This window comes from Cervus canadensis, chromosome 10 (genome assembly GCF_019320065.1).
Source record: "Cervus canadensis isolate Bull #8, Minnesota chromosome 10, ASM1932006v1, whole genome shotgun sequence".
NCBI lineage: Eukaryota > Metazoa > Chordata > Mammalia > Artiodactyla > Cervidae > Cervus > Cervus canadensis.
In genome coordinates, this window is record NC_057395.1 from 56,886,337 (window position 1) to 56,897,123 (window position 10,787).

General features: G+C 46.8%; 1 protein-coding gene across 2 annotated transcripts in view; it reads right to left on the bottom strand.

Annotated features, from left to right (window-relative positions):
• The window catches only part of VAPB (VAMP associated protein B and C), a 47,065-nt gene extending 36,483 nt beyond the window's left edge, over positions 1 to 10,582 (bottom strand). For both annotated transcript variants that reach the window (XM_043479127.1, XM_043479126.1), the window contains exon 1: positions 10,203 to 10,582. In XM_043479127.1, the coding sequence (XP_043335062.1) occupies positions 10,203 to 10,260 (58 nt within the window). In that variant the 5' untranslated portion in view covers positions 10,261 to 10,582. The remainder of the gene's footprint in view (positions 1 to 10,202) is intronic.
• Between the last annotated feature and the right edge of the window lie 205 nt (positions 10,583 to 10,787).

Consider the following 10,787-nt stretch of genomic DNA (forward strand, 5'->3'; position numbering starts at 1 on the left):
CTGAGATTGGCCCACCTGAAAGAGCCATCAGTACAGAGACAAGCATAAGGACTCAGACAGGAAGACCAGGTAAGAAACAATTACAGTCATCCACAGGAAAAGGAGGCAGTCACTGAGGGGACGAGAAAGAAAGGACAGACCCGAGTAACAGGCTTTCGGAGTGTGAGCTGCTCAACTGTGTGCATGCGGATACCATTCCAGGAGGTGTGTGTGAGAAAAGGAGGTCCAAAGAAAAAAGGAAAAGGGAGTGGGGAAGAAGACATTTTGGGGCGTGTGGCATGTAAAGTAGCTGCAGCCCCCGTCTGGGCGTGGGTCAGTCCTGGGATCATTCTAAACGCTGGAAGAAGCCAAGGGAACTGGCAGAGAGACAGGGAGAAAGGAGATTGGGTAGGGGCGCTGAGAGAAAGGGAGAAGAGGAAAAAGAAGAGCCGGGGAAGGAAAACCTGTGCCCCTCAGCATCATCCACAGGACTCCTTAAGGAGCAGGTGAGAACGGTCAAAGCCGGGGAGGAAAGCCGAACGGTGCTGCGTGAGAAGAAGGGAAGAGCGTCCAGTCCCACGACGCCACAGACGTCAAATGCTCCAGAGAGTACTGTACATGTGAGGTAAATAATAAAATAAAATGACAGATGTAGTAACGAGGCAGTGAAGTTCCCAGGCGATGACTCAGGAGTGAAGCTAGCTAGCATATACGCTCCTTCTGGAAGGAAAGAGCGAGGAGAGCAAGCCCACCTGAGAACCTGAGAATGCAGTTAACTCCTGTCTGAAAGTGGACAGGGAAATATTCAGATGTTTACTGAAGAGGACTAATTGCCAAAGTTGGGCTGGTATGCCTAGAGTTGGGCATGTAAAAGAAAAAAAAAAAGAAATATTATTATGAAGGGCATAAAACGAAGGCATAATTCGAAACGAATAAGATAAAGAGACCCAGGTAAACTGACTGAGTTTTCTCTGGACTGCTCCAGATGACCTCTCATGTCTTTTCCACCTCTGTCATTCTCTGGGCAAGATGAGAGGTTAACCAGGAAGGCACCGTAAACTGTCACCCTCCTGTGCCCAAACTACATGAGACGTTCTGAATGACTGGATTCTCCAAGGAGTGATTCAGGACTTTGCTTCGTTCAATTAGTAAAGCAGTGTATGACTTTTAAAAGGTCAAAAAGCACGAATTTGGATTTTCAGAGCAGTCCATCAAGATACATTAATATGCCAACAAATCAATTCAACCAAGAGAATGAGAATTCAAATAAGCCTCCACAAGGACAAACCTTTGGTTTTTCAGCAAATCCTTCTTTTTATTCTTATGTATGTGTCTATTTCAAATGGTCAAGCCAAACACTGAAAAGATGACCTAGTCCAGGGCTGTATCCCTTCTTTGGGGTTACTATTAAATAGCAGAAGACAAGAACATATCCTATAGTTACCACTGGGGAAAACTACAGAAACAAAACCTATAGGGCCTGCAGTCTACAGCATGGAAGACAAAGCCATCATAAATAAAGCACAAGGAGCAGATGACATAAACATGCACATGGTACCCGGTTTGTACAGTTGGAGGTGATGCAGAAAACACTGGAGCTGGGTAAGAATATTCAAGAATACTCAAGAAAAGTTACTAGAATACAGTGACCTTTTCAATAGGAACAAGAAGGCTCATTAATTAAAGATCTGACAGCCCACTAGTGCAAAGCACTGGTCGGTACTAAGAGAAATACAAACCCCAGCTTCTGCCCTCAGGGGGCTTTCCATCTTTCTTCTTCAACTAAAATAAATTTAAATAGCATGTTCTCAAGACTGGAGCTGGAAGGAACTCCAAGCGGCCTCGGGGTCAAGCTTCCTCATCCAACAGGAAAGGGGATCAAAGCTGGGTGGGGAGTGACAGCAAGGGCAGGAACACAAGCCGCCCTTTGTAATATAAAGCACACAAGCTTCAGGGGCTGAAAGCCGGAGGTGCAAGTTCTGCATTCCGCCAAATGCCAGTCCAGCTTCTCTCATCACTGAAACGCAGAGGATGATAATCCTGGCTGTCTTCCTAGATGTGAAGTGCTGGTGATGGGGCTTGGAACATTTAGGACTCTAAAGGCTGGGGAGTGCTGAGACAGTGGAGAAGCACAGAAAACTGACCTAGGTACCAGTCCTTTCCTTCCCTTTTCCCCATTATACTATAAATGTTGAGTGATGTGACTAAAAGGCAAACCAGTACCCAATTAGCCTGCATTGTTTGTGATGACAAGTACTGAGGCAACAGAGGACATGGGAGGAGTGATGGCAGAAGGGAAGGTACAGTGATAGTATTAGCACGTAATTTTCAACATTAATAAAAAAATGACACAATCAGACGTCACTGAGTTAGGATGAAAAGTTCTTAGGGGAAACAGAATTAGTACAATTATTTATTTTTTAATCAGTCACTCTAACAGTTAGTCAGAACAACACTGCACTTCATGGAAGCAGGGACAAGGAAGCCATTACTAGATTACAATGACAATTAAGCACTTTTCCTTCGTTTTTATATTTCATTTGTCTTTCAGAGCTCTTTCTCAATTCCCCCTGTCCTATTTCCAGTCCTCCTTTCATCTTCCTAACAACGTAATAAATAAGAAAGTCCTGGACCTTCCTCCTGAGCAACACTCCCACTAACTTTTTAAGAGGAGCAACACAGTCAATGTAATGATAAAGAACAGGGGCTCTGCAGTCAGACAGATCTTGGTTCAAAGCCACATCTAATTCAGGTTACGAACCTGAGAATCGTAACTATCTACTTCCTAGTCCTGTTTTAATAATAAGTGAGCACTTATAGAAGACTGGACACTTCAGGGCCAGGATGCCTCTCCAGCCCCCACCCCAGGGCTTGGCCCACAGGAAGCTTTTTTGGGATGTGGCAACCAGACCAACCCTGAATCACAACCACGTTATACTCCATCAGACAAGAGGGGCTCATCTGTCCGTGAAGAACACCTCAAAGCCTGAGCTGTGGAAAAAGAAGAAACTCCAAATATTCCCAACTGGACAACTGTCTACTATGCACACAATCACCATACCCCTGCACATCTCATGATTCCTATGAGTGGCTGACATCATTCGGGGAAGGAAGACTTCCCAAAGTACACCCCCTACAGAATGGAAGAGCACCTTCTAACATTCACTGTGAGTCAGTCTCTTGCAGCATTTGAGAAATCGCTAATCATTTTAGCCCCACTTGTAAGCTTTACGGTAGTACCAATGAAGGTCACATTTCAGACATTCTTATCTTTTTTTATTATGTGCATAGTATCATACATACTTTTATAGTACAGTAAAACATAAATCTGTTATGGTATTGTTTAGTTACTAAGTCGTGTCCGACTCTTTTGCAACTCCGTGGACTGCAGCCTGCCAGGCTCCTCTGTCCATGGGATTTCCCAGGCAAGAATACTGGAGTGGGTTGCCACCTCCCCCTCCAGAGACATTCCTATTCCCAATAAACACCCTTTTGAACTCTAAATTCCCACTTTACAGATCTGCAAAAACCTGTGATATCTCTACCTCACACAAGTTTCACCCTATCTTCCAAAGACTCCACAGCAGATTTGCAGATTACTTGAAAGTTAGTGTGCTGTAAACATACAGAATCATTAAACACCAACGGTTTCTGTCACAAAAAAAAAGCAAATTCACAAGGTAAATCAAAGAATGCTTTGGAGTCATCTGTATGAACTTTTTAAAACAAGTATTGTAAGAAATCTCTCCTAAAAATTCCACAAATAGTAACTCTTAATTAACTAATATTCTTAAAAAATTATCCTGACAGCTACTAAGACACCTGTAATGGTTAAAAATTCTCTGCCTTCCTCCCCACAAAACGAAACTCTGTTCACAAGTTCTTTCCAGAGTTGATGTGAAAGAAATGGGCTTTGCCGCTACACACCTGGGCTAAATCCCTGCACTTTTTACCCAGTGGCCCCATCCAGGGGCAGGCCTCCTGACCACTGAGTAACTCATATCACAGGACTGTGCTACAGATTAAACAACAAGATGAAGAACCTAAAGCCTCTACCATTGTCCCCAGACTTTGTGGACCACCTTCTGGAAATCAAGTATTTCTCTTCTAGAAATGTTCATTCTTCCCTTCCCTTTCCTTTCATATTGCATGACGGATGGAAGCATCACTACGGCCACTGCTTTAAATTCTGGACCCAAGTAACTGCGGGGGACTGGTGGTGGCAGTGCAGCACTCAGCCCCTTACAAACATGCCCTCTGCTCCGAGCTCAGCCAGTTTAGTTTTCTGCTCCTCTTTACTCTCTGAGCATCCTTTAAAGACAGCCCAAGGAACTTGGTTCCTAAAGGCTATAAGCAATTTAAACCTAGGTAAATGGCCCAGGGGGCCATTACACTGTCTTAAAGTGGTTCAGATGGTAAAGAATCTGCCTGCAATGCAGGAGACCTGGGTTCCATCCCTGAGGGGGGAAGCTCCCCTGGAGAAGGGAACTGCTACCCACTCCAGTATTCTTGCCTGCAGAACTCCATGGACAGGAGAAGCCTGGTGGGCTACAGTCCATGGGGTCAAAGAGTCAGAAACGACTCAGTGACTAACACACACACCAAAGGCACAATCCAAAATACACAACAGCCTCAACCTCACTCTCCTCCAAAACATGTATTTCCCCAACCCCCTCCCAGACAGGTTAAGGCTGAAGGACCTCATTGAAATGCCACCTGTATACTAATTCAAGCACATCAGTTATCTGTGAGAAGGTGTGCCCACACGGGCCTGCGCACACACGTGCAGGCGCACACACACACACACACACAACCGGAAGAAGCCTGACTGAAGACATTACTTGACAGATGAAAAGAAATGCTAACCTACTAGTCAAAAAGTAATAATAACCCTTCTGAAAGGATGAAGGAAAACTCTAGGAAAGTATTTCTATACCTTTACTAGAATTTTGTGCCATCAATGCTAAAATATTAAAAGAAAGCACTACAAGATTTTTCCCATGGGATGATGCCATTTTCTCAAGGATTTTTTTTTTCCCCCCAAGCCAGGGGTAGGGGGGCCGGGGGAGGAGGGGAGAGGGGGGGATCCAAAAGCACATTAAGGCATTGTTTCTAGACATCAAGAGCTTTTGTTAAAACAACAGTTTAACATTTTGAAAAACAGATATTCTAGAGATACTATTTTGACACACTGGCATTTTAAAAAATAATCTTAAAATCACTGTTGAGTTCAGTAATTTTGCTTGCATAATGAAGCTGTTTAAACAACTCATGTTTTTGGAAAGCCAACAGCCTAAGTCTGTCAGGTAAAAACTTCAAAGAATGAGCCCATCCAGCAGGCAAGGGCCAAAGCAATCCTGGATGTGCTATGCTGATGACAGCCTGAGAGGGGCCTAAAACGACAGAAAATGAGGGCACAAGCCCGCAAACCATAAAGCAACTTTGTTTTTAACACAATCCCAGTGCAAAATAACTGCAGAAGGCTTTTATTTTACTAAAGACATTCAATGGCAACCTTGTCTTGACTAAGGGAACTCAGCACTCTTTTTGTTCCTCTTTCTTGTGCTGAAAGCTGTACTCATTTGTTTCAAATCATGGTCATCCTTCAGATGGCAAATTTTTCAAATACAAATGGGAGATCTATGAAGCAATCTTGGAAATAATTCCTTATGTAAAAACTCAAGTTTCGGGTTCTAAAAATCAAGTCTAAGGGCCGTGTGTGAGCATAACCAATGTAGTTTATTCCCCTGATTCCCCCCCCTAATTTTCAGCTACTTAGTGGTAATATTGCTGGGTCAAAGTTCTCATATTTTGCCTTCAGCACTGGAAGGAAAGATGCTATATAATTTTAATAAATAAAAGATAGTGTTAATAATGTTTAAGAGTTCATTTCTTTAATAAGCATCAATTCAGACTAATTATTTTATTAATAAATCCACACTTGGATGCAGACCTACCAGGTAATTATAAAGATAACCATGTTCACAGTACAACCACACACAAGGAACTATCACCATTTTCCAAATATAAGCACACAGCCAAGAACTATCCATTTTTTCCTCAAGGAGTTAACTGTAAAGAAAAGAATAGTGAGTAAAAGTAAGTTAACTTCTAGTTCACATTTTTCTCCCAGGAACAAAAATTTAGGAGTTAATAACACAATCTATGAAGACTTCAGTTTGACTAAAGGTTGGTAAGTTTAATGCCACTTGCTTCTAATGAGCAAGCTGGTTAATAATTAAATAAACGAACATAATCTATTCAGGATGGATTTAAACCACAACCATAAAGAATCTTAAGCACACTGCTGACATTTTGTTGTGCTGTAAAACACAGTCTGCTCTATGTGATCATGAAATGTTAAGGAAATCAGGGCTAAGCTAAAACTAAAGAATTAATGCTGTAATTAGCATCTGAAAGATAATTACTGCATACAACAGACGATATCTACAAGGTTTTCTATTTTTTAGCTTCCTAAACAATCTTCAGCTACAAGTTAACTAAAGAGGGTTTACTAAAGATTCTAAGCACTTTCCTCAGACAAAGAGAGGTCCTTAACCCATTGACCCAAGCTCCTCTTTCCTCCCCAAAGTGGTCATCAAGCACAACAATCCAGTGGTGCTAGCCCACCTGTTATCCATACTGACCAACAACAGGACTACCTGAGGTTTCCTGAAGGTCACTGGTTCAGTCACAGAACCAAGCAAAGGTAAATGGATCCACAGTGGATTTAAACCTTAACTAACCAGCTCCTGAGGACAGTCAACAGACCCTTCTCATGTGACAGTATCATGAGATGGAGGAGGACTCTAGGGTGTGAAGAAAGAGGAAGAGTCCTGGGCAACGACCAAGAAAATATACAACATACTACTTAACTATGGACGGAATCAATAGAAGGGAAGGGAGAGGAGAAAGAAAAGAGATACGAAACGCCCTAAAAGTTGACTCTTTCAGAAAACCCTCACTGAGCTGGGCAACAACTGGAACCTCAGAGAAAGTCAAGGATTTGGCCTTGAAGGAAGAGCAACAGAACGAGTAACAATGCAAAGCACACTTTTCACAGGTTTTAAAAGCCTTTAACTCTTTCAGAAGGGTGACTCTAATCCAAAGAGATCCTACTAGTCCACCACGGCAAGCATCACGGCATCGTGCTTCTTTTGGGAGGCCGGGAGGCCTTCTCCTTCTGACACTGAGCCACAATGCAGCTCAGCGCTTTCTGTAAGACTGAACAAGGTCCTGCAAGGCAGTGTCCTCTTCTCCTCTGTAACATCCTTAACTTCAACATAATCACACAAAATGTCCAAGATGAAAAACAATCCAACATGTACAATCCTATACCATCTTAGGCTACACTTAAAAGATGACTGGTTTTTTTCCTCTAGATGACAGACATTTTAATTATATCTTCTTATGTAAAGTTAGCTTACAAGTTTGATTCATCTAAGTGAACTGTCTGAAGTCAGAATCATCATTCCAAGTAACCTGGAAGATACCAGTTAAATGAGCCAGTTCTCATCCTGAAATGAATGCTCTCTATACAGCAAAACTGGGTATTGAACCTCATTTCATGATTTTAGCACTTGGTTTAAAACCAACCCACAAACAAATCATGAAAGTGGTTTACTGAAGACTGCAAATGCCTTTTCTGAAGCCACAAGCCAACAGCCCTCAACAATCTGATACCAGGACTTTCCTGGATCACTTCCCCAGCAAACATATCCAGCGACTTTGGCCATCATTACTCTGGCCAACCCTAGGCTGAGAGATCACTCCTCTTTGCCACACCATTCAGGTAAAGAAATTGAAATGATGAAACCAGTTGTGTAAAATACAACCAATCTCTGTACAATACTGCACATTTACGAAGCAGCTGAACAGCCATAATCTCAACCAAACTTTCTACAGGAAGCAAGGTAGATATGAGCACCACTCCCATGGAGAAAAGAGTAATCCCAGGTTTTGGCGAGCAAAGTGGCCAGCCTAAGCTCAAACATCACTAAGTAAAAGAGCTGGGACAAGAACTGAGGAGAGTGTATGTACAAGAGTGTGGTTAAGGTTGCAGGGAGAGGTGGGGTTAATCGGAGAACTAGCTGAGGAGACACAACACAATCTGAACTTAAACACAGGCTGTGTCTGTTCACAGAGGCCTTGGAAGATATGACTCCTGTCAACCAGCCTGCCTCATAGACTATGTTGCCTCGTGACCCCAACAAAGACTCTGTGCCCTAGTCATTCAGATATACTAATGGCATCCCAAAGGAGCCCAATAGTCTCAGCCTTTGTGCCTCTGTACCTGCAATTTCCTCCAACTGACACACTCCCCACTCCTTTCCCTTTCACCCACTTCCACCTGACCTTTGAACTCAGGTCAAACGACACCTTCTTCGGGTGTTCATCTTGGAGCAATCTGGATTGCCTTTTATCACGGCACTGTTCTGGCTGATTCTGTTGTCAGCTCTCTTCCCAAGATCTAAGTTCTGGGGTGGGGGGTTGAGGGAGAATGGGGGCATCTATGTGATGTGACTCGTCTTCTCCTGTTACTTGTCACATGGAGCAGGCACTGGGTAAATGCCTGTGGACTCAAAGAATGGACATGCCAACTTCCGGGAGGAGTTAAGCCAGGCTTCCAGGGTAGAGAATTCAAACAACTCAAGTGGAAACCATCACCTTCCACATTCACTTGAGTTACCAGATTCCTTTCTCAGCCTGGCTCCTCCAGAAGGCCTGAGCTTAAACTACTGCCATGGAATTATAATCCACATCACGGTTTTGTGGTCTGTGTTTGTTTGAACTGGAAAACCTTCCACTGTTTATACATCTGGAGTCACTTCCAAATGTGACAACCTGAGACTGTTAACCTGGGAGGCAAAGTGACAAGCCACCACAGTGGAAGACTGCCCAGGGATCAAGAAAGCCTAACTGTTCAAAGAGCGTGAGCTCTGTAGTCTGGGTTCCAATGTGCCATTTGCCAGTTGGGTGACTCTGGGTAAATTACCCACACAACCTCCTGCCTTACATTTAAAGTGGGGTGTGTGTAGCCAGCAGGCATCTCAATGCCACAAACATCTACTGAGGAGCTACTCTGGGCCAAGTGTTGGTGACACTGCAGTGACCTGGCCGTTCAATGGAAACCACGCTTGCATCATGCCAGCCTGTGTTAGTCCCTCCTGAAATACTCCGGTGTACTGGCTTGCCACCCTTCACTAGAAGGAAATCTTTAAGAAAGCAAGGGTCTTGTCTGTCTTGTCCATTCACCTCTCTCAAGTGCCAATCAAATGTCTGCTACACAGTCACTCAGTCCATTTGGAAAGAAGGAATGGTCAAATCAGATGAAGACCTTCTTGTCCCTTAGCAGTGTATTCTGGTGGAGAAAGTAGGGAATAATAACTAAAGATGAAGGCACACATTACAAGGGGCTTGGGCTCGCCACAAACTTATAGGTGGCCTCCTGGGCTTCTTAGGACTCCACTTCCAGGCTCTTCTGGGTGGGGAGGAGGAAGATCTGACAGCCCTCCCCGCTCCCCCTGCCAACCACGGCTGCACAGGCGTGAGCCACGGGCACAAGAAAGGCAGGAGAAGGAAAGTTGGGTCCCGTCCCGTTGGAACGTCTGAGGAGGTTCCTTTCATTCACTTACTCAACAGGTACTTATCAGGGCCCTAAGGTGTGCGGGGAATAAAGCAGAGACGTGACCAGGTCCTGTCCTCATGGAGCTTCCCTCCCAATGTGGAGGAGACACAGTACACAAGTGCGTAAAGTGGTCCTCGCACGCAGGGCTAAGTTGCCTAAGTTGCCGAGCTGCCAGGAGGAGTGATGCGACAGGGGGCGGCCACAGATGTCCCGGGCGGGGTGGCGGGTCGGAGCGGGCCTCCCGGGGAGGCGACCTCTGACCTAGGACCTGAGCCTTCCGGGGACAGGCGGTCACCGGGGCCCACACTCTGGGCGGAGGCCGCAGACCGGACAGGAAGGGTCACAGCGACAACTGTGCGAGTGTCTGGTGGGCGAGGAGCGGGAGGCTGTGGAGGAGCAGGCCCTGGACTCCCGCACCGGACCCTCGGGGCCGGGGAGGGGGCGCGGGCGGGCTCGCCGTCGGACGGGGGCGGGGCGGGGGCCGCGGCCGGGGGGCCGACGTCACCGCCGCGCCGCCGGGCCCTCCGGAGCGCGGGAGGGAGCGCGGGGCGGCGGGCCCGGCCCGCGGCCGAAGATGGCGGGCCTCCGGGCTTACCTCGGAATTTGAGCTCGTGCTGCGGCTCGAGGCTCAGGACCTGCTCCACTTTCGCCATGTTCCTCGGCGGCGGGGCAGCTCGGGCGGGGAGACCCCTGAGAGGTCACCTGGGGCGGAACGCGTGAATGCTGCGCCCCCTTTAAATTTGGAAAGGGGGGGCCTGCCGGGACGCGGGCGGGGGTCGCCTATGGGTTGCGCGCGGGGGGGCGGGGGACGGCCTACGCGGTGCAGGCGCCGGGGCGGAGGGCGAGGGTGAGGCCGCGGTGCCCAGCGAGCGTACGGCACGCACGCACGCACCGACGCGCCGACGCACGCACGCACACACGCAGCAGGCCGGCCGCCTTAACCCGGCGCGCGCTCGGGGGCGGCGGGGAGCAGAGCGCGCGAGCCCCTGCCGAGCAGTGCGCAGGCGCGGCGGTGGCCGCGGGGGCGGGGCTGCCGGGTGACAGGGGGCGGGGCGTCGCCCAGGTCCGGGGGAGGGGCGGGTCCGGGACACCCAGAATTGAGGACTATCATCCTGAAGATTATTTATTTAGGCAGGGCCCATGGGAGGCAGACTTTGTGTTAAGTGCTTTAGTCAATAAT